The sequence below is a fragment of the Notolabrus celidotus genome, chromosome 20, assembly GCF_009762535.1.
Source record: "Notolabrus celidotus isolate fNotCel1 chromosome 20, fNotCel1.pri, whole genome shotgun sequence".
NCBI lineage: Eukaryota > Metazoa > Chordata > Actinopteri > Labriformes > Labridae > Notolabrus > Notolabrus celidotus.
Genome location: NC_048291.1, coordinates 17401006 through 17425797, shown reverse-complemented (window position 1 = coordinate 17425797; position 24792 = coordinate 17401006). Strand labels below are relative to the sequence as shown.

At 38.2% G+C, this 24792-nt stretch overlaps 1 protein-coding gene across 1 annotated transcript in view; it reads left to right on the top strand.

Moving 5' to 3' along the window:
- Positions 1 to 11795, top strand: part of LOC117831879 (potassium voltage-gated channel subfamily C member 1-like) — a 77610-nt gene extending 65815 nt beyond the window's left edge. The window contains exon 5 of the mRNA XM_034710769.1: positions 11644 to 11795. Within this exon, the coding sequence (XP_034566660.1) occupies positions 11644 to 11795 (152 nt within the window). The remainder of the gene's footprint in view (positions 1 to 11643) is intronic.
- Positions 11796 to 24792: the final 12997 nt, after the last annotated feature.

The window sequence follows — 24792 nt, the reverse complement described above, 5'->3', positions numbered from 1 at the left end:
ACTTCAAATATGCTCAGCTGTTTTTCTTTCACTTTCCTTTTCTCCAACCAATGATCAATGGCCTAAGGCCAGGGTTTAATCACTATCAGTTGTCAGAATCCCCTGAGGCCTACTGTATTGCACCCACACTATTTTATTTCCTTGGTGTGTCCACAACAGCTTAGCTGCTGTGGTGTCAAGAGTGGAATCATGTTGCAGAGAAAATGTAAACTGTTCGATTATGTGGATTATGTTTATAGAGCAGTCCATGTGGATATTAAACCGTGTATGCGTGTACACATTTGTGTGTGTGTGGTCTTGCTTAAGCAGAGCATTTATTTATACAATACTCTTCTTCTTTATTCATAGTTAACAATATAATTCAGTAAAATTAACTGACTTTGTATTAATTCGTATTTAAAAATGAGTATTTCCTGGCTTATCCAGACTGCCTTTCTTCTCTCTGCAGGTGTTGCTATTGCAGCATGTTAATCAAAATTTCATATATGGCTTTTTCAAATAGGAGAGAGGAATATCATCTAAAGATCAATGTGAATTTTTTTATTTCCCTCTTGTCACCAAATCATTTTACAGTCACATCTGCAAACTTTAACCAAAACAGAGTAAATATAAAGCAGCAGCACAGCACTATCTTCTCCTCTTGGATTTTAACCAGATTTAGCTTCCAGGAAACTTTAAACTATGGATTAACCAGCAGTCAACGGGGCTTAAAACACTTTTTTTAAGGTGCAGTGTGTTGAAATTTACAAAGTTTAGCAAGGGGTGCAGCTCGCTCGGCTGGAGGTGAAGCTTCCACCAAAACTCTTCCCCCTGGTGGCTGGCTGCAGTATAGGTCAAAAACTTTGAATGGGGCTGCAGTCAAACTTTAAAAAATAAATACACATCATACGAATGTTTCTCACATCCATATGCTGTGGTGATATGTAGTTATTATTTGACTGTTTTGTGTTCTAGGCCCCTTTTTTCTGAAAAGTTTATTTCTACTTAGTTATTAGAGTTTAAAAAACTGGGTTTTACTTCTGGGTCTTGTGACACTCCGCTGTAGGGCGGAGCTTGTTATCGTGGCAACACAGAAATTACTGTGGCAACCACAGAAATTCTCTACAGCGCAGACTGGCTGTACAATGGCTGCGCATTGGAACAGGGATTTTTGGCTTCAAAAACCGTACACCGGGGGAGGCGGAGCAACGCTGTCTATTTTATATACAGTCTATGCGTTGAGCAGATCAAACTTGGGGTGTACACTTACCTTACCTAAATATTTTAGTTTTTGTTATGAGCCTTTATTATTGACATTAGGAGCGGATTCCCCTCCATGGAGGCTGCCATCTTGCACTGTCATGTTTCTACAGTTGCACAGAACGGACAAACTATACGTTATTCTATTTAGCTGAAATTGCGTCAGTTGTAAGAGTAAGGGAAAGAAGAGGAAAGTGGTTGTTGTGCGTGAAAGACTTTGTGCTGACATTTTTAATTGTAAAAACAAATGGAGGATCATTATTATCATGCAGCACAGGAGCTTCCATTCCTCGACAGCCAATGTCGCTTTTATATTGTAGTAGGAGTAGATATTTCGATTTATGTGCACTGTACCTTTAAACTTATATTGTAAACACACATCCAAACATACATACCCACTGTACTAATATCTTAACTTTTCTGGGGGGTTTTCAGTAAGACATTACTGCAAGCAAATATTTGTTTGTTTGAGTATATGGAATCGTAATAATTGTATCATTTGTGTTACTGTTGTCTTGTGTGCTTGCTCCATCTTGCTCCTTTAACTACTCTGCATGTTCATCTCTCTCCACATTTTTCTTTAGGTATTCACCTGTGATTTCTTTGTGTGTCCTCTTTGTCTCTCTGTTCTCTTCTTTCTCCTAACAATGACACATATCACATACATACATATTGTTTGAATGTATGTGTTTAATTTTTAACCTGATATTCAATGTGGTGGTGAAATTGCATGTTTATACTGTATGTATGTGCCTGTATTCATTGCAAATATTATTTCTTGACAATCTCAAATCCACATGTGGTTTCTAGTGGTACAATGAAATTTCAGATGTTTATGTGAGTGCGATCACATTGATAAAGTCAGCTTTTGCAATCACTCTTTTATGCCTTAATGATAATGGCCATTTTGCTGTTACCTGAAACACATGTTGATATATTCCTTTGCATGCAGATTTACAATAGAATAATATTTGCCCTTGTTATTCAATACTTTATACTCTTCCTCACCCCAAGCCATTCCCATCCCCTTTCTATCCCTCTGCCTTCCCACCTCCATCCTTGTCATCCCACCTCCCTCTCTATTTTCACTTTCCTCCTTCCCTGTATAATTTCATGAATCCATCACAGTGACTGCAGTGCATAACTTGCACAAAACTGTGAACAATCAATCAGTCTATTTTAGATTTTAAAAATAAATCTTCTCAATCACAAAGGACGTTGAGCATTATTTTCATTTGAGTTTGTAATAACAAGACTCCAAAGAATACAACACAACATTTTTCAATTGAAAATTATTGTAACCCGGGGCTTGTCCGGTCCGTCTCTGATCTGCTTTGGTCCGGCTCCATGCTCTCTCTCGTCCGATATTCCCGCGGTAATTACTGTATTAATGAATATCCGACTCCTCTCCTTATCCATGTTGTCTTTATTGGCCTCTGAAAACCTCTGACCTGATGACTCCAGGCCTGGCTTTGCTTATTATGACAGTTTGTTGTTGTAGTTACGTGAAAAACAATCTGGTGATAACAGAGTGTTTCATTCTGAAAATTAACCGGGTGTTTTGATTTTGTTTTGGTGCCTGACTTCCTGTCCCGCAAGATCTTCTCTGCTGAGATTTATGCGTCGTGCTCCGACAAAAATAGAAGTCTGGAGCAAATCCAGTGGGAGTTAACACATTGACTAGAGTAGAAATCTATCAACTCTGGTGTCGTGACAAATTGGAGACGGACAAATTCTGGTGGAATTTGGTCGCAAGCGTATCACTGCTTGATTTTATCACATTTTTGTCTTTCAAAGAGCTTTTTTGTTTTATAAAATCTATATAACAAAACTAAGGGGGCACACTGTTGAATTATTAAACACATACACTGTATTTCATTTCAACTCCATGCAGTCTTGCTACTCCTAAAACTCACTAGAGGAGCAAAAGTAGATCAATCCATCTCTTTCAGTTATCTTGAAGAAATGTATAATGAAAACCCACCTTGTGTACAAAGATATATCATTAAATGAAAAGATCTTCTTCACCTGGGGTGGGACAGTGTGTGTACTATTAAGCTTATTTGTCATAGCCCAACTTTTGTTATCTAGCTAAAGGAAAGTTTTGTCTGCTAACAGAGGAACAGCTAGCATATTTTTCATGAATTTGCAGTTTTGTTTTGATAACTTCTCAGACTGCTTCAGTCTATATAATGGTTAGTGTTAAGAATAAAGGTAAAGGCAACTCTAGGGATGACATAATGCCTAGAGTAAAGAGATGCTTTAAAAGGTATATTACTGGTTGCTGAAAACCCAGCAAAAGCTATGCTTATTGTATTACTTTATTAAGTTTGACAAACTGTTTATGGCAGAAATACATGAACATCAAACCAAAAAATAATAATATTCAGTTAACATAAAATATAAATTTACACTTTTAATTCTAAACATTTGACATAATTTAAACTTCATGAAAAGAAAAAAAAAATGAAATAGAGGTTTCTAAATTATCATGTTTTGTCATTACCTCATTCCTTCAAATTCACTCTGATAGCAACCAACTGCATTAGCTCTCCCCATCCATCTGTTTCCCTCCTCTTGCTACCTATTCCTCCGTTCCCACCAATTTTGATCTTCCCTCCTTTCCCTTTCCTACCCTCTTGTTTTTACATTTCATTTTTTAACACTGGTGTATCCATTCCATCCGTAGGCTATCCGCCTCAGTCTCTCCCCCTTCGTTGTGTAACTAAAGTCTGACTGAGAGCAGGTATGTACAACAAGCCACCATCACAGCACAGCTAACAGATTCACCGCTACACTGTAAACACTCACTTAGCTTCTTTCTTTGGCTTCGTAGAGATTCAATCAGAAATCCACATTTTATTCTTAAATACAGAGATTTTATATGGTTGATAGACTCAATCAACCTCTCTCAGCTCAATTGGTTACTTAATTGGGCATTGGCTTTCTAAAGTGCATTCGTAATTTGCTTAATTAAGAGACACTAACTTAATAAATGGTCAAAATGGTCAAAATAGCCAAAAGTAGAGGGTAGTTCAATAATGACTCAGAGTGGGCTACACTTAATGAAATCATACAAAGACAAATGTTGGACACAATGTTGTTTAGCCAGGAGCATGACTCTTTTAGTGGGTAATCTACATGCGTAACTTCCAGCAAATCATAACATCAACCGATATGTCACAGGCAATAAAAAAACATTAATATTGACTGGAAAGCAGTGTCAACACAATGTTTAACACCTGACAGGACAGCACAATGATAGTTACATATCAACCATTTGTTTGAAAAATGCCTTGATGCTTTGTAAATCATATATAATTGCAGACAATGTTTAGATTTCTACAAAACAGTGAATCCAGCAGAAGTGTGGGACTTTTTAACAAGATGTTAGTGTCTACCAGAATTTCAAAGTTAAAGTTTTTTATTAGAAAAACATCCTTTCAGAGGGAAAATTGTATTGGCATATGCAGGTTGAGCGTAAGGCTTAACCCTTTAAGGTGATATACAAACATTTGATTCTCAAAATCTGAAGCTTTAGGTCTGGAAAACGAACTTAGATGTAAAGCAAAATACAAAGTCTCATCCTAAACAGATTAAAAGGCAAACATAATTTCTGTCAGACAATTCATGATGTAATGGTTTGACATATTTATTGCAGCAGAGTATGTTTTTCCTAGCCATCTAGGCTCAGACCTCATCACTGCGTCAACTTATTTTACATGCAGAAACTTAAGGAGTACTGAGGATATATCTTAAACCCTCCAGCCTGAGCATGCAGGTTATGGTGGTGGTATGATGGCTGGGCTGAAAGTTTGATGAAGGGTAGCAGGGGCAAAAATGGGTAAAGGGAGAGACTGGGAAATTGTTGTTTAAATGAACCTCCAAACTGGGAGGGTGCATTTATCAGGTGAAGGTGAGAACTTGATTTCACGCTTGTGATGCATGTCAAGTGTGAAATCAGTGCAGCTCAACTTGTATGCATGAACTACCTTGCAGGCGTCACTCCATTAACACAAAGTGAATGGGATGATGATTTTCAGATGGGCAAAGTCATTTTTTAACATTAGATATTCTGGCTTAGTGGCTCCCTTGAATACTATGGAAGACTGGTCAATTGACCCCGGTGGATATACAGTTGAGGTCAAAATTATTAGCCCCCCTTGTGAAATCAGATAAAACCCTTGATTTCTCCATGAAAATGACCATTAAAATCAAGTGTTTATAGTTTATGTGTTTCCAAAATAACAAAGACAATATATATATTCACTATGTTTGATTTGGATATTTTATTGATGCAATGAATTGAAACAAGAAAAGGTAAAAATGGTATGTCCAAAATTATTAGCCCCCTGGCCATTAGTAGTCAATAGTGCGCCCGTTCTGAGCCATACCTGACAACAACCTCTTCAAATAGTTCTTTACAAGGTTGGCACATGTCTCTGGAGGGATTTTAGCCCATTTTTCCAATGCAAATTGTTCCAGCTGGTCCAAAATACATGGTTTCTGAGCATGGACATTCACTTTGAGCACCCACCACAGATTCTTCACAGGATTTAGATCTGGGCTCTGTACGGGCCACTCCAGGACCTTGGTTTTGGTGTCCTTTAAGAACTGTTTGACCAATTTTGACGTAAGTTTTGGATCATTGTCTTGCTGGAAGACCCAGCGCCGACCAAAGCCTAGACTAAGAGCAGAGTTCTTCACATTATCCCTCAAAATGTCAACATAACTTTCTTTTTTTATGATGCCATGCACCCGAACAAGGCTCCCTGTGCCTGAGGCTGCAAAACAGCCCCACAGTGCGATGCTCCCTCCACCATGTTTAATTCTGAGGACCGTGTTCTAAGGGTTGAAGGACTCTCCCTTTCTTGGCCAAACATGAACAACATCCATATGCCCAAAAAGTTCCATAAGACCAAAGGATTGACTTCAAAAACTTATCTTTACCTTTCAAATGTTCTCGGGCAAAGCTCAGTCTGGCTCTGATGTGCCGCTCTTTGAGTAAAGGGGTTCTTCTGGGACGATGGTCCTGAAGCCCGCTATGATGAAGATCCCTCACAACTGTGTTCCTTCAAACATCAACTCCAATGGAGGTCAGGTCAGCAACAATCATCTTGGCAGATGTTCGTGGCTTCTTGCTGACATCTTCGACTACTTTCCTCTCCAGAGTTCTTGAAATCTTGCGTTTTCTACCACGTCCAGGTTTGTTTCCAACAGAGTTTGTCTCCTTGTACTTTGCAATGATGCAATGTACATCTGTTCTAGACACTGTAAAACGCCTGGAAATGACAGTATAGCCTTCCCCCTTATTATGAGCCTCCATTATCTTCTTTCTGAGCTGAAGACTGATTTCCATTGTCTTTGGCATGGTGAGTAAGAGTAGTCTCTCTCAATAACATGTTCAAGTGCCCTGTTTGGAGTCCCTTAAGTAAATCTCAATGCTGTTTGAATGCTCAGGTGTTATTAGGAAGCCAATTGACCAACAGGTGTTGTTAGGAAACAAACTGACTGCTCAGGTTTGTTTTAAAAGTAAAAATTCACAGGGGGGCTAATAATTTTGACCACCCCATTTTTCACTATATTTGATATAAAGTTATCCTAAAAATGTATTTTACATTCCAAAATGTACCAAAGCTACTAAAGAACACTGGTGAATGTTTGCTAATATCAAGTTTTATCAATGATTCAAACATTGGGCAGAATTTAAGGAAAATGCTCCAGAATTCCTGGGGGGCTAATAATTTTGACCTCAAGTGTATACCGTGCGAGGCAGGATCACAAAAGGATTTAGCAACCTTTGCGACCACTCAACATGTTTCAATGACATGTTAAGAAATAAAAAAATTCTCAAAGCACATGCAAAGGATTAAATGCACCACAAACTGAATCTCCTTTCACATAACACAAGCAATATTTGTCTCCAGAAAGTGAATGAGTTGTTACTCTCAGATTTGCCCTGTGATCATGACAACAGCGCCAACTTTGTGTGACCTATAGCTACTTTTTTTTAATAGAAACTGTAGATAATATTTTAACATTATCATTGTTAGAATTAGCATTTAAATTGGTGTGGGCCACTGTGCGCTGAACCCAGGGACATATGGGCACTATTCTTCAAGATATGTATAGATCTTTTGGAGTCATTACACAGTACAGGGATAAGAGGGTTATTTTTTATGAACAATCTTCTCTTTTTGGCCCTCTAAGGGGAAGGTTAAATGATAGACAGCCAAGATGGTATCACATGTATTAAGTCCAGGCTTCACAATACATTTTAAAAAGCTGCCTGCTCCCCTCTTGGGTCAACATCTAAATGTAGACAGATTTTCACTGTCAGCGTGAGAGCACAGCTCTCAAAGCTGAGAGTTGAGGTGCTTTCAAGCCTCTCTTTACAGTTAGATACAAAGCAGGAGCAAATTGCACTGAATTGCAAATATGGGCATGTTTGCTCTGGAATATTATTAGCTCACTACAGTTTGTGAAACAGAACTTTAGACAGGGTTGATTGCAGTGGCAAGTTGTGTGCAATTTATTTTGGTATCAGAGCGCAATACATTACCCCTTTATATTCCATTCTATTTTTGTTATGTTAATTGTATAGGGAGTAAGGATTGTATTTAGGTTGTCCACATAAGGATTTGCTGACAAATGTATTACTTTTCATAGTGGTTTTTCTTTAAGAAATACTTACTTTTACTCATTATTCACCATAAATTATGTTAAATTAAATGAGCTTTAGTTTCAGAGCAGACATCTTATGCCAACATAATGATATTGAAAATGTAAACCAAAATCAGCCTTTAACCTTATCACTCTTTCGAAAGACATGAAAGTAATTTAGAATTAGACAAGTTGCTTTACCTTAGATAACAGCAACGTTGCTTAGGCCCTACTGCCATTGCCAGCTAATTTTGGGGGGTGTTGCTGTGCTTTTTTTATCGGAGCAAACCATTAAAAATACAGAAGTAAGAAAATAATACAACGGAACTGACTGATTTGAACTAATTTTTGGGGGTCAGTGGCAGTGTTTCTTGCCTATGAAAATAAACATCTTAACAGTATATTAATCTCTGAAGGGATCTAATCCATAATGTTTGACAGCATTAATAAAACAACACAAATGGCAAAAACAAGCACTCAAGTGGATGTACATTGATCATGTGCATTTGCTCCCAGTGGTTATGCATAGCCACTTGAGCCAATTTAACTTCTGGTGAAAGCAACCTTTTGAGGCAGTTACAGAAAATGTGCGTACTCTACTGTATGAGTCCTACAGATTCAAAAAAAAAAGGTATACATCAATATACTTCCTACCTTAGCCCAACCACCCCAGCATCCACCTGCAAGCTCTGAGGGGGGATTTAAAATATTATCTGATCACTTAGATTTTCAAGATGTAGAGGAGGATGAGGTAGGAGTCTATGACACCAAACACAAACAATGAGACAAACAAAACACAAAACAAATGAGAGTTGTCTGACTTAAATGCTAATAAAAAATGGCTTTTGCCTTACATCGGTTGTAAATGTTGACAAGACAGATCTGTGCAGATACACTGAATTATATTCATAAGATCTTTGATGATGGTGGTCAGATCAGGGAGTACAAGTCACTGTAAATTCTGCTGTAGGTTGGAAACTGTGGGTTATTGATCCCAATCAATCTTAATCTAAAGCTGCTGCTCCCCCCCCCCCCCCCCCCCCCTCTCTCTCTCTCTCCCTCTCTCTCTCTCTCTCTCTCTCTCTCTCTCTCTCTCTCTCTCTCTCTCTCTCTCTCTCTCTCTCTCTCTCTCTCTCTCTCCGTTTGTGTACTTATGTGTGTGTCTGTATGAGAGAGTGACTGTGTAGGTTTGTGTGTATGTGTGTGTAAGACAGAGAGTGTCTGTGTGTCTGTATGAGAGAGTGACTGTGTGTATTTGTGTGTCCTAATCAACTAAGAGCTGCAATGCTGCTGATTTCTTCCTGTAGATAGAGGACTTGTTGTTGAAAACGCATCTATTTAAGTTGAGAAGAAGGTATGCTGTCATACAGTAAACGTGCAGAATAGAATGCGCACACATACCACGCAAGGCATACATAGTGCTGAATATATTATGGGTTATTCATTATACAGTGATATTCTAGAATAACAACACTGGGATGTTTATGTGCAGCATGTACACAGATTTCATACACATACACACACGCCATCGGCACACACACACAAGCTCATTTACAGTACAATAAATAGACAGGTTCTTACAACATAATGACCTCATTCTGTCACTGTGGTTTCCAGTATCCATGCCTCCTAAGGCAGAAATTCTCATTGGTCAATTCAGCTAAAGCTAGCACCACATGCATTTCTTGCTATGGTCCAACAAATGTGTACATTATTTACTGATACCATGGTTACACTGGGCTAGGAATTTCCACTAGTCCCAACATCTGTAAATCTGTAAAAAAGTATTTGGTGCGCGTTGGGTTTGCAGCAGCAAGAATAGAGGGAAAGGATTGAGAACACCTAAACTAGGGTATCACTTCCCACCTGTATTTCATAATATTTAATGTTGAACACTAAGTTTGACCCTGAAAGTTGCTTCGGCATCTCACAGTTTGGAGGTTGCTGTTGCTGGTTGATGTATAACATTCCATCTCAACTGTTTTCCAAGCCCTTTGCATACTGGGTCAAGCATTGCACTTTTATGGAGTGGACATAGTCTGGGTAATGGTGCTGCCTTAGCAGTCTCAAGGACAGTTAGATTTTTAAAAACTGGAATGCAGACAATGCTCTCTGCAGTGTTTTTGTGAAATGCAAAGCTGGTCTATCAACCCAAATCAAATATGACAACTGAATTGCACTGCAAAACAAAAAAGGGAATTTATTTTTTCTAATGAATAAGATATTCTATATCAATGGTAAACTGTTCTCAATAAATAATATTGAAACTATAAATAATTTGTTTATCTAAAGGTGAATTATCTGTATTTAGTATAAGGCAACATCATTATTTTAAACATATTCTCAAATGTCAATATCAGATTGGCCTACAAAATCCAGTCTTGACAGACAGGGGTGGAATCAGGCTTTTACAAAACATTATGTGGATGGTAGTTAAGCAGTCATATAGGTAAACACATTCCAGTTTGTCAAATGGCTTTTATCCTGCCCTGCCGTGATGACGTCAGCCAGGAAAAAATAATGAATAATGTTTTGTAGCCATATTCTTGAAGAATAACCTTCCTGTCAATGAAAAGGAAGAAGCATAAACAAAGAAATAAATACAACATTTAGGCTTTATTTGCAAACACACGCATGCTCAAGTGCTGAACTCAGTTGGTGAAATTTGTCATGGCTAGGCATCAGCATGGTTAGCATGCTGGTTAAAGCATACAGTGTGAAGTGCTGCTATGGCCAAAAATATAGCTTCATAGAGCTGCTAGCATGGCTGTAGCCTTAAGTTCAACTTCTTCAAATTAAATTTTATACTCTGAATGAAGAGAAACACATACCGGAGCCTGACTTTTTGGGAGGGGTTTTGTCTTCTGTCAGTTTGTCTGTCTGTCAGTCTTTCTGTCAGTCGAACTGACTGTTTCTCTTTTAACAGCAGCCTGTGGTCCCTACTGGGTAAAACACCTGGACTCTGAGACCAAAATGTCTTCAATGGATAGTTCATTACAAGGTTAAAATGGAAGCATGTCTTTTTAACTGTGCTCAGCTCCAGATGATTTATCCATATGAGTTCTTCTCTGAGTATCCCAAAAATCATTAAACCACCAAGTGTGGCTTGGTGCTCCTTTGACAAACCACCTCTGATCTACTTTTGGGAATCTCAGAGCAGGAAGTCCAGTGGATGTACAGTTAAAAACCTAGCAGGATATATTCAGATCAACAGGGTTTGTGTACATTCACTGGACGAGTGCATCCTCCCTCCCTTACACAGTTCATGTTAGTGCTGAACAGCGCCATCCCTAGGTGTCTAGGGATTACTGTGGCAACTAATAGCTTATTTTCATAACCAATATTCCTGTTTTGTCCTGTCTCTGTTTGTCTGTCTGTCTATCCGTTTGTCCCTCCGTCTGTCCATCTGTCTGTCTGTTTTTTTCTGACTACCTCCTTTGGTCTAAAATATTTTACTTTGGGCTGGTTTTGTTTTGAGTTACTTATCTTTTTCAACTTTGTTTCATTTACAAATGCTTGTAACTGTAACAAATGGTTTCTATTTGCTATTTCTGATGTGCAATGCTATCATAACATAACATAAATGAAATATCATCTCCATTCATTGACATACATTTCCTCCTTTCCAACTTTTTACCATGTGCAAAACCATTGTTTCTGACTGTTTCATATGCTTTTATAAATGACCCTTCACAATCCCTCTCTAACCTTTGCTTACCTGTGCTCGTCATCTTCATGTAGCCACGGGTTATGAGAAGTCGCGCAGCCTCAATAACATCTCCGGGTTGACAGGAGCCCCATTGCGCCTCACCCCAATTACCAACTCCACCTTTGAACCCTTTGAGCCACCAGGACTTAGGAGATGTCACTCCCCTATTCCCTCCATCTTGTAGCATAGCTGACAGGGAAACACAACAAACATCAACATCAGCAACAACAAAATATATATACTTTTTTTCCCTTTTTTTTCTGGGGACCATGCAATATAAAAAAAAGCTTAAATAGAAAAGGAGGGTCTCATGGACATCTGATTCACCCTAGCTGCTCTTACACCATCGTTATTCAAAGACACAACAAAAGCCTCCTATTTTAAAATCACTTAATATCCAAACCTTACCTATGAAGCTGAGAAAGATGCTTAAGCAAATGTATTTTACAAATACACAAACACACACTTAAAAACTTGCCATGCTAGCAGGGATAGAGTCTACATTAGTTTAGACTGATATAATAGTTGGGTTAGATTACCCCTAGCTTTATCTGTGCTACTTCTTGCCTGTATCTCAACTGCACTTGCACTTCCCCGCTTTAAGACACTTAAGAGTAGCAATAAATAGGAGACTTTTTCTTATATCAAGACTCAGAATGCACACTTTCATTATGACACTAACATAATGCTGCAGCGTGCATGTTTTTAACAGGAGAATCTCCAGAATAATATCATACATGAAACCTTTCCAAAAGAAAAAAAGCAGACATTTTTGTACACTTAAAGTCATATCTCTGAAAAGAAAATAACCCAAAGCATAGCACCTTTGCACCTTTCAAAAGAGCTAAGTAGTATATAGATGTTGTGTTTTTTGTGTTATATTAAGTTAATACAAATTTAAATGCGTGCAAACTGCGTATGCGTCAACACACATATACACATAGCCGGTTCACTGCGAATCCCTTTAATAGGACAAGTTCCATAAGATTCTACCTTATATCTTCATCAGAATTTTTGAAAAACAGTAGCATCCCCCCTTCCTCTCCTCAGACTTCAAATAAATGCTAATGCGAATAACATTCACATCATGAAATGCAGAGGATAGATATAAATGTATTTTTCAAACCCTGGACAGCTGGAGAAGCAGTGTAAAAGAATAAATTTAAAAAAAAAGCCATAAAGTCTCTGTCAGTCTGAGATGGAAGACATTTGACAGTGGTTCCTAGAAAAATCTGCTACATGATGTCCAATATTAAGAAAATAAAGAACTGTGATTACCAATACGATACAAAATACTTATAATTTGAAATTTAAATTTCAAAATGTTCCTTTAAAACATTCAGTATAATGGAAATAAGTGTTAAGTTATACATAACATATATAATGAGGAATCAGCCTTTTTATAATGAGCTGCAATTGTTGGGATAGTTGAAATTTTGAGGTCCTTAGTTGAAGTCACACTTCCACTTATTACGAGTTTTGACAAAACAACTAAAATTATCGTGATTTTTTTACGAAGTTGTTAATCAAATTGTATCACCAGAAAATGGAACTGTCCAACATGCTGATTTTTTTTTGCATAGATTCTACAATGGTTTAATTACCTTAGGTCAGATAAAAAGCCCAAGTGCTAGATAGGATAGGGTCCTCATTGTTGTCATTTTTTAGTTAGAGTATACTTTAATGGTTCAAAGGGTGGCTAAGCTATATAGGCAGGGAATCACTGTCAAACAAGATTGTGGGGTTCTGGGGAAGGAAGCTAATTAATAAAAGTGGTGATGGCTGAGCTGTCACTGAACTTACACAGCTGCTATATGAAAAAGGTTCTGTTAAATAAATGTATACAATTATCTATATGAAAGAGAAAATAAATGTAATATAGGTGAACACTAATAGTGACCTTTCCCCCCCAAATCCTCTAGATGTCCTCATCAAAACTGAAGGAGTACTTCCTTACTTTTACCACACCTTATCAGTCTATGAATACTGCTTCTTATCTGCTCTCCCATCATGGCTGTCAGCAAAAGGCTGAGCTGCAAAGCTAAAAGACAGGGATGATAAGTCCTATTTCCTTTATTGTGCATTTTTCCATCATCAAATTACAGTAAAGGAATGGCTTAAATGAGATGACTTACTTTTTAGAGCAAGATGAGAAGATAGATGTCACTCTCTTGCTTGTGCGCTAAGTGCCAGGCAAGAATCAGGCAAGGTTAGCCAAGCTTGACATGAAGACTAGAAGAAGAGGGTTTTGACCAAAATAAAACTGAAACAGCTAATTTGTAGAGATTGGCTATTTTTGTAGTGTATTGTTACACACTGACCAGCTAGTTGTCTCTCCTAACTCACCAAATACAGAAAAATTGAAAGTGGCTCAATGCTCTAAATATGAGGCAAAAAGTCTTGGCACTGTCGTCTAGCCCAATGAAATAAATTGCATTTAGGATGGTCAGGATTGAGGGGAAAAGTTGAACACCACGCTTTTACCCTGTTATTCAATTTGACTAGTTGTAGGAGGTTGAACCCTTTTCAAGTTATGCAACATTACTGAATATAAGAGACAAACATCACCTACATTTTTTTGTGTAACTCAGTTATCTGATTTTACATGTTTCCATGAATTATAAACAACTACATTTGACCAAAACTTTTAGATATTTTTTTAATGAAAACAAGTTTTGGTGCCCTAACATTTGTTCACCCCATTTTGAAAGTCTTAATGGATGTTGTGTAGTCATTATTGCAAAGTTTAATTTGGAGCCCTCCAAGTGTATTTGACTAGTTGGGATTGAGAACATCTTGCACTCTTTTTTACTTTCAGTCCTTAGGCTAAGGTAGGCTAACCACACCTTGACTACAGCACTGTGCTTATTACATTAATAGGAGACTTACAGTCATTTTCAAACATTATTCTAAGAAAGACTAATATCTTTGTGAAAATGCTGAACTCTTCCTTTAAGTTGTTGCTTCCTTTAAGAGTAATGGACTCTATTTATCTTCAAAAGTTCACCCCATAGCTCAGCCTGAGTGTGAAAGCGTGGTTTTTCTTCAAGTCTAATCTCATCCACCATCATCACCATCATCACCGTCATCACCACCACCAACAACAGCGTTACTACTTGCACTGAATCCAGTGTGACTCAGCGGCCAATGGCAATATTTTTAGTTCTCTCCCTTTTTGGCTTCTCTTTCTTTCCCTTCTTTTTGCCCCTCTTGAACTCCCCCACCATCCCCCTCCTCTTCTGTCCGTCCATCTCTTCTTTGTTTCGGCTGCGGCTGTGCAGTAGGAGGTCCCATGAACGGCTACTGGAGTGACAGCCCATGGTAGAAGAAGAGTGGACAACAAACACCCAAAGGGAAGAGGAGAGCGAGAGAACATGCACCAGACAGCATACAAAAGCTAGAAATATGCAATGTAGATAAATGGGACATCAGAGGATTTGGATCTGCTAGTTTCTGTTCAGATGTGATTTATCTGCAGCACACATGACAAGTGTGCACCCAGATATTTGTGTGTGTATGTGTGTGTGTACCTGGACCTGCATCTACCTTTGAACTCCGATGCACAAATCTAATTTGGGAAAAAAATATATTTTTCTTTTGCTTCTCAAAAAATGTACAATTATTTCAGTTTGGTTACCTATTAACAAAATGTGTTATCACATGATAATGATGTCATCCTTTGGTTAGTGAGTGTACTTTGCTAATTTATTTTCATAATACAAATGTTGTTTTCTCTGTTGTGAAATTAATTTTTTCTGCTGTTGCAGCAATGTTGCTTGACATTGCTGCACTAGTCATTTTACTTAAACAATAATGATTTGTCTGTTGGTTAAGTTTTGTATCTGTTTATCCCACTCTCACCTTCCTTTACCCACCACCAGAGAGTGAAAGTCACAGACAGTGCTTTCAACAGGCTTGAAGTCATTCCCCTTGATTTGTGATAGACTTCCAATTTAGGGAACACAGTGTTAGTATAGAAGAATATTCTTAATGCTGTAGAGTCAGATTATAATGTATTGTTTGTTTCTTGGGCCTCAAACATATATGGCAGTTGTTGGGGAAAAAACTGAATATCCCTTTCTTAGATTAGTGTTTCAGAGCTCTGAAAGCATATTCTGTTTGTTACTCTTTCTGTAAAATTGGAAGGTGAGAGCACCAGATATGTATATTTATCAGGACTTGGGAAAAAAAAACGCAGTCACTTATTTGTAGAGAGTAAGATGAGAAATGCATCAGTTATGTATCATGTATTGTCTGGGCCTGTATTTCGACCTAAAGCCAGATAGCAAATACCTAAAGCCTGGAAACAGGGAGTGCAGCCTGCCAGACTCTTCCCAAATAAAGAGGTACTACACCAACACCTCTGAAATTAGCTAATTTCCACTTTTAAACGTCTCTTACAATTCAATTTTGAATATGAATATATGAACAGTGACTACCAGAACTTGAAACAAATAATGTTAATGGGATGCTAATATCATCTAAAAGAAGCAGGGTTTTAAAAGATTTGTTTTCTATAAAATTCAAAACAGAACTCCTCAGTGTCTTTTAGGGATTTTTCCGGTTTGCAATGGTTGCAACTTATCAATCACAAAGCACCTAAGCCCTTTAACAAACTTTGCTTTGTTGTCTATTTTACTCTAGATAGAACTGAATGTCACAAAATGATCCTCATGCTCCATTGCAAGAGAAGAACAAGTCTATAAATACATTAGGTGTAATAATGATTGAGTGAGAAGTGGGCTCGTTTTCCAATCGACTCCCAGAGAGTATCATAATTAATACATTTTAGAGGTTACAATGTCATTTAGCAGACGCTTTTATCCATGGCGATGTACATACGAGAACAAGAACAACACAAGCAAAGATCTAGACAAGAGGAAACAAGATCAGTACGAGTAACAAAGTGCTTCAAGTCAATTTGGGTGCAGGTACTGCCAAGCAGTGTAAAGGCAATGCACAAAAGTAAATAAGGATTTTTTTTATTTTTTTTTCAAAATAAGGAACATCTACAATGAAGCAACCAAACAATTTAAAAGCTTCCATTATCATCATCGCCAATTGACATCACCACAATAATGACCAAAGTACCAAGTGCTGGGTCACTCAAGAGCTGAACACAGATTCCCAGAGTAGAGAAGGACAGTGCGAGTCAATTGTAGCTGGAAGACATGATCTGCCACTGGGGACAACAGTGGAGAACAGTCTAGCTAAGTGCATAGTGCTTCTTAAAGAGCTGGGTCTTTAGCTGTCTTTTGAAAGTAAAGAGGGACTCTGCAGATCGTATGGAGTTGGCCAATTCATTCCACCATTTAGGGGCGGTGATGTACCATTTACTTTTGTGTCCAATCTTTATGCTACGCTATCATACTTGTCTCTAAACTCTGGCTCTGCACTGCACAGGCTTGTGATGTATACTGATGCCTCATCTTACTCTCAAGTAGGATGCAAATACACTCTTTGTCTGCAATGTTGAGCTTATCTTTCACCTCATGTGAGAAAAATAATGGTCATGCAGGGTTTCTTTTGCACCTATTCATCGAGTTGGGCATCACAAGTCCAATTCACGTACAAGTCAAGGATTTTGAGGTTCCAAAATGTGTCTATTTAGTATCCCAAATGTACACAAGACACACACATAGACACATAGACACCAGTAGACAAACAGATAGACGCACTCACACTCACAAAGATGTTAACACAAATCCAGTCTCTCTTCTGAACCTGTCTGTTGTTTCTTACCATTTCACCCTCTGCCTTTCCTCTCCTCACTCCACCGCGTCCACTTGTTTTGAGTGTTGTGTCACTTTCCTTAAAGCCACTGGCTTGGTGTCCTGTGTCGTGATAATGTAAATATGTAAAGTTTGTGTTTTAGAAGAATCTGCATGGGGATTCCATTGCAAGCAATAATGATACTGATATGACTAATAATGTGAGGAGATTTGATAGGATTTTAGTCTTGAGCTTAACGAATATGTACATAACATTTAGGTTACTAAGAGTGTGTATGAATGTGTTTTAAGATGCATACATATGCACTAACAAAGCATGCAGGACAAAAGAGCTTAACCTCTGTGAATGCAAGAGGTGGGATGGGCTGACATTATGCATGCCACAATGCTATGATGCTATTGGTCAAAAGAGACCAAGTTAGGTACTGTAACGGGGATGGGTGGGGTTGGGAAAGTTTATTTTTGCAGGATGGGTAGGGGCTTAGTTTTAGTAGGTCTTGTAAAGCTGCTTTCTTATCGATCTTGAGAGACTTATGATAAGAGAAACTTATAACAATCGTAGCTTATGATATTTTCTTCTTTGTTTTGCTTCTCTTTTCACAGAGAATTGTTCTGAAAGCCCTGCGCTTATCAGATATATGCAAAAAGAAGCAGTAACTGTGAACTAATGTTTAAAAAAATCCAGCTGCTTCCATCATTGTTTCAACTCCTCTTCTTCAAGAGAGAAGAGAGACCCTTCTTCTCCCAAGATACCTCCTTACCAAAATTTTCCTACCCATCATTTCATTCGTCTGCTTTTTCATCTCTTTGTATCTTAACTTTGTCCATGCCATGTTCCATTTCCTCATGTTTTATCCTATTCTCTACTCTTGCTTTTAAAAGTTCAGATAAAGGGTGAGTCCTTAGTGTGAAAGTGCAATCATTCAATGCAACTTCCGACAGAGGTTGAGTTTCAAGACCCTGGATAGGGGACCTTTGGCAGAACTGAACCCGTCTTAACCTGGCTGACCATGTCAGTACGATCAAACCTTCACTAGGCATTAATCACCATGAAAGTAGACACAGTAAAAGCCAGAGCCTACCATTACCCTGCTGTGTCAAAAAAATTAACACATGGTGTATCTGGGCCTTAGATATTTTTAGTGCTAACTTTAGACAGTCTTTCAGTGGATTTTAAGACATTATGACATTCATTCTACAAACAAACTCATAATGCAACATAATGCATCTAAAGCAACCAACCTTCAAAGTGTTGTTTAAAATGTTCCAAGCTCATTTTCTCTGTAAGTAGTTTGTGTCTTTTTGTTGCAAGGGTCAAAATATAGCCTGATTTATACTTTTGTGCTGAATCTAAGGTGTGTGAAAACCAAAGGTGCAGAATAGCAGTGGGCCTGAAGTGCACTTTCTAAGAAATATAACTACGTGCAGCTGTGAGTAGTCAGCTTGGTGGCTTTACTCCCATACTGAAGAGAAAAGTAGTGTTCTGCAGCCTTATTTTAAGGGATGCAGAACACTTGTTTAAGGCTCTGTCTAGATTCAACTCAATCTTAAAATCAGGGTTCAGGGTGAAGGAATCAGGATGTGCTCCTCTTTGACATTAATTCCTCCTGTCGCAACTCCAATCAGTAGTTAAGTTTGTATTAAACAAAACCACAATCCTATTTAAGTTTATAACCAAATTACAGTACTTATAAAGTTTGCAGTTAGTTGCCATAAAATATTTTTCTTTAAGCTTAACTTTTGTTGTATTGTGGACAGCAAAATGTAATGAAAGTTTACATTGAAAAGAAGTGACAGTAAAACAAACATCATTGTCAATGAATGCTTCCAAAGGTTTTGCAGAATCCTTGATGATGAGTATTCTTGTCTGGCTTTAAATTAATGATTTTGCTTTAGTGGTGCATTATACCACACAAATTGGAAATACATCAAAGCATAGGTTTATAATAACTAGGAAGTTGCATTGACTTCTTTGTGAAATTTAACACGTCTAAGGCATCACTTCAAAAAAAAAAGCTTTTAATCCAAATTACCGCAGCCTCTTGAGCTTCTGCCACGTGTTGCCAAAGTTTATTTTTTCCTTTTCATCTTCCTGTTCATCATTCACAACTCAGGTATCTCTTTTTCAATCTGTCCAATTCACCCATGTTTCCTCAAAGATGTACTGTATGTCTGCAAGAGGCAGGGAAAGAAAAAAAAGAGCCTTTCCTTACTTCTGTACTGTTTGTACCATTGCTTTGTTCTTCCAAATGCTATTTCGTTTTCCTTGTCCAAATGTGCTTTCTGTCTTCTCCTTGTGCAGTCCCCGTCTTTTCACTCTTTGCCCAATAATCAGCTTTCTGTGAAAATTTATACCCCCAACACATCATCCATCCCCCACCCTGATGACTCTCACAGAAAAAAAGGGGGGAATTGAGTGAGTGTGGAGCACCTTCACTGAATTGCAAAACACTGGATTTCACCAAGGAGGAAGACAGGAATGAACTTTTATTGAATTAAAAGACTGTAGCTTGGGGGTTGGGGATGGGGGGACTGAAATGTGGTATGAAATGAGTGTTCTGAGTGGACTGTCAACTGAACTGCATCAGAGGGAGGAATTGGAGGAGAAGTTTGGGGAAGACAGAAAAGTGTGGTGATGATGTGAAGGAGGAAAGAAGGAAGCGAAATCACTTCTCCATGTAAGAATGTGTACCTCACTGTTGTTCCCTATGCACCGTTTTTGCTCCTTGTGTTGTGTTCCCTCACCTATGTGTGGTTCTGTGTCTGTGTGACATTTTGTTTTATGTTTCGTGTTTTTTTGTTGCACTCTGTTTTCTTACTTTTTTCTTTCCTTTGCGTGCACCACACCTGGGTCAAACATCCTTCACCAACACTCCTGCTTGTTTAATCCCACACAGTTGCAGAAGAATTGTAGTTTGTCATTTAGGCAAGCACAAACAGCACCAGAGTGAAATATTCTAGAAATAAAGAAATGAATAATGCAGAAAACCCCTCCTGACTGAGGGAAGTGGGATGAAACAAAAAAGTATAAATTGATGATATTTGGCCAAGGTCTGGTCTGTAAATGTGCTGGACGTTCCAGCTGAGATGTAGCACTCTCATCTCTTGGTCTGGATTTCAGCCATGTCCTTGTTGGCTGCAGTTCTTTGTTTAACCCTTGACTGTTGATTACAGTATATTTGTGACCTTTATGTCTCTTGGTCTCATCAGCTTTGTTATTAACACCCAGAGATTTGTTAGATCAGGGGACCGAGTAGCCCTCCAAGGACTTCTGCAGAATGTATTTGTGTGTGTGTGTGTGTGTGTGTGTGTGTGTGTGTGTGTGTGTGTGTGTGTGTGTGTGTGTGTGTGTATACATGTGTGTGTTAACAGAAATGTTAGTGTACCACTTAAAGCTTTGTGCTCTTGATGTCCTTGCATGTCAGCTGTGCCGGCTGAGGTTTAAAGTGATGTGCTATTTTTTTTGCTTCAGTGATGTGTTTGGCCTATCATTTCCTTGCCTCTGTGGAGTTTTACTGTCAAACACTGAGCAAAATTCAAGGCCTACTGATACAATGAAGTGCTCAGTCTGCCATTGTAGAAGTCTTACAAACTGTACTGCTGGTTTTGAAAGTTTTAGGCGACGTCTATACGTATAAAGATTTTTTTTTAAACAGATTTTTTTATCTCTCTGTTTATAAATAAAATCCCATCCACACAGAATATTCATATGTCCGCATGGCAACAGACAAACAGTTAAAAAGCCAGGCCAGTAGGTGGTGAGGATGTTTTATCAGTAGGTCACATCAAACACCATTGATGAAAATTGAGTGAGGGGTAATTGTTAACGGAGCTCTTTAAAATGAATTAGCAACTATTGAGCGTGATGTATTTATTCACCAAAGAGCAGCTGTACAATGATAAAAAAACAGCAAGGTTTTAACCAAGCAGACATAAACAAACCAGTAGCCCGCCAAGTTTGGGCATGGGCAAACCACATAAACAATAGTTGCCAGGTTTAAATACGTCAGTGTTTCCCAAAACCTTTGTTTTTGCTGTCCACACGAAAATGTTAAAACTGGGTTCAGCGACCTGAAATTCAGTTTATGTGTGGATATATATATATTTATACATACATACATATATATATATATATATATATATATATATATATATATATATATATATATATATATATATATATATATATATATAAGGCCAAACTGCAGAAAAAAATACTTCTTGGATAAGGCCTTAGAAATGTATTTATACAGTATATTAATTAAGAAATGAGGGTTTCTACAATGGCTCACACTTTCATTTAGAACCAGCCTCTTTTCCATCAGCATCTGTGGGATTAAAAATGTTTGTCTCATTTGAAACCAACAGTAAATTTTAAGTTCCATGAAGAAGTTGAAATCTTTTCAAGCTAGCTACTTGCATTTATTGAAACAAAAAACATAATAATTAAAAAAAATAGTATCATAAATTCAGTGTGCTTAAATGGTCAGTAATAACAGAAAGATAGCCAGCCGCTCTCAGTGGTTCTGTTTCTGTATGCGTGATAATCCCATGACCTGTGTGGTTTAAAGCCCCAGTAAAGATACCACATAGTATTTAAATTGTTTGTCTCACACCTCACAAAGAAGATTTTCAAAATGTGAGAGGCGCACAAACAAACAAGTGATCTTACATGTTCTGATGCTTTTGGGAAACAGGCAAATAAATATAATGCAGTTCCACACTGGACCTGAGACTTTCACACATTTCAGGTCAAATGTGGAAACTAAGATCAAAACAGCTTGATGAAAGTTTTATTTTGTATGTTATGGTGGGTAAAGTAATCATGTTAGCTTTGCTCGATTTGTACCATGGAATCTACCATGGATGGCGCCTTGTGGTGCTGTTATAATAATAGCTCCTTCCTCAATTACATGTAAAACCCTTACAAAGCCATGCCAAAACCAGCCATTCCAGATTCTACAAAGTTTAAAATTAGAATCCTTTCTGAGCTCTGCCACTTGGACCAATAAAACTTCAGAAATATATAGAATGGCAATGTGTTACTAATGTGTTAGGCCCTGTGTTCATTAATGTCTTTTATTTTTATGGCGTTGGCAGTGCCCACAAACTCAATTCTAGAGGGCTTCTCACAGGCAATTACTTTTGATAAGTGTTCTAACTTCATAGTGGCTGTTAATCTGCTTGAAATTGTTATGTATGCTTCATACTAGAATGGAATTTAATGAAGAAGACATACAAATTGAGAGAAAAAATATTTTAGCATTAGGGGCTCCAGATCTTGGAGTGATATCCTCAAAAAACAAATGTGGTTAACATGAAGTCAAAGAAAACAGTACTTTACCCACCAGTTTAATTAAACTAAATTGGCCTTGATATGCACCAGACCTAGCTGTTATTACCCTGTTATTACTGTTATTACACCACTTCTGAAAAGTGAAGCTCAATTGAATAATTACGAAATTCCAATCCGGTCATCCCAATCCACAGCTTTAACAAGCCAATACAAAGTATTCTTCTGTTAAAGGATGAAGGTTGGACAACCTCATTACTTATGCCATGGTCTGGTGTCTGAAGGGCCAAGAGTCATTACATTACTTCAGATCCTCACTAAACTCTCTTCTCTTTTTCCCTTGCAGTGCTTAGTTTCTAATCTCCCCTTTCCTTACAAGAAGAGGGAAACAATAAACCTTAAGCCACTGCTCCTCCATCTCCCCTGACGGGATTCACTGTACAAAACGGGAGGGAGATAGAGAGAAAAGAGAGAGAAAGAATATGATAGAAATTATCACCGTTGCTGACGCTCTGACCTGGACATTTCATCATCTGCGTGACACATTCATATGCAACCTCTCTGATGATCTCGGCGAGGAAAAGGCTTCTTGTGGGCTGATTTCCAGAGCAAATAACAGCATGGATGCTCCCATTGTAGCAGCCAGTGGGCCTATGACTGACTTGGATTTGGAAACCATATGACAGAAATCCCTCTATGTCTGCAATAACCCAGTAGTTATGCTTTTTTTTATCATTATTTTGAAGAAGCTGCATTTACAACGTGGATTTCCAGTGTATAATCCATTATTTCAGCACTCAAAGCACTATGCAAGATGAGGAGTGGTCCATCGTGATGTCTTACGACTCCAGCAGAGTGTGAGCCAGTGATGCCATAAGGCTATGCAGGCGGGATTAGCCTGGTAGTCTCTGCTGAGCTACAGGACCTCTAACTGCAGGCTGAAATCTACTCATACATATCAGAACACATTAGCCATATCACATGTTTGACATGACTCTGTCTATTCGGTACCATCTGGATCTCCCAGGAGACAATTGACGGCTTGGGACATCAAGTTTAACTGATTATTTCAACTGTGGAGACAAAAGTCAAACAATCAGATGAATGCACTCTGTTTTGGAAATAAACTCAAAGACAGACACACGGATGGGCATAACTGTTAGGTTGAACAAAACACCTCAGAGACAACAAAAAAAAAGCACTGACATCTGCTAAAAAAAAAAAAAGTTGAAAACGAAGATGGCTTTCTCTCTTTCTCACTCCCACCTTCTCTCTTGGGTCTTTATAGTATCTTGGCCTATCCTTTCCTGCATCTCAGCATTGCTGCTGCTCCTCCTCTTTAGCAAACTGCATGGCATGAATGAAACCAATTAGAACCAGAAGAAAGACAGTCAAAGCCACAATGATTGGAAGGAGAAGGAAGAGAGAAGGGAAGGAGTCCATGAGAAAGCGGGAGAAAGACCCGCACTTTCCCCCCCCAAGCAATTTCAAATGCAAAGTGTTCATCATCATTCAAGCTACTCCCCCCCCCCCCCCCCCCCCCCAACTGTCTGCTTATATGTGTGAAAAAGCATATCCTGCAAAAAACTGCTCTCACAGAGGTCATAATGGATGAGGAGAAGTTCTATACTCCCCAAAAGAAAAAAGGGATGGGGGAGGATGTTCTACGGACCACCAAACTCGCTAACTTCTGGGTATGTGTAGCAAGAAGAAAAAGGCTTTTTAAAGAAAGCTGGAATTCAGCATGAGTGGGAGAATATCTTTGAGAAACTGCACCAGGGACAAAAATGGCAATGATTTCAAATTAGAAATGCATTCTTACGACATTGTTTACCAGCATGAATATTTTGCATGACTTCTGCAAGCCATTCTGATCCCCACCATGAATAACAGGGCTAGAAATTGAGATTTTCAGCATAAAAATTTAACAAAAAATTATGTTATATGCAATAAATAAAAGATATGTAACATAGTGTTCTAAAAAAAATTTTTTAATGACAAAACCCAAACAATGAAGAAAAAAGGGTGCAACATCTACCCTGTTTTTTTTCTTTGAGAATCCTTAGAAGATCCCCAAACCCACTAAATCCAAGAAGACTTATCCCAACTACTGCAAGTATTTATTCTGCTACAAGTTCATCTACTACTACTGCTAC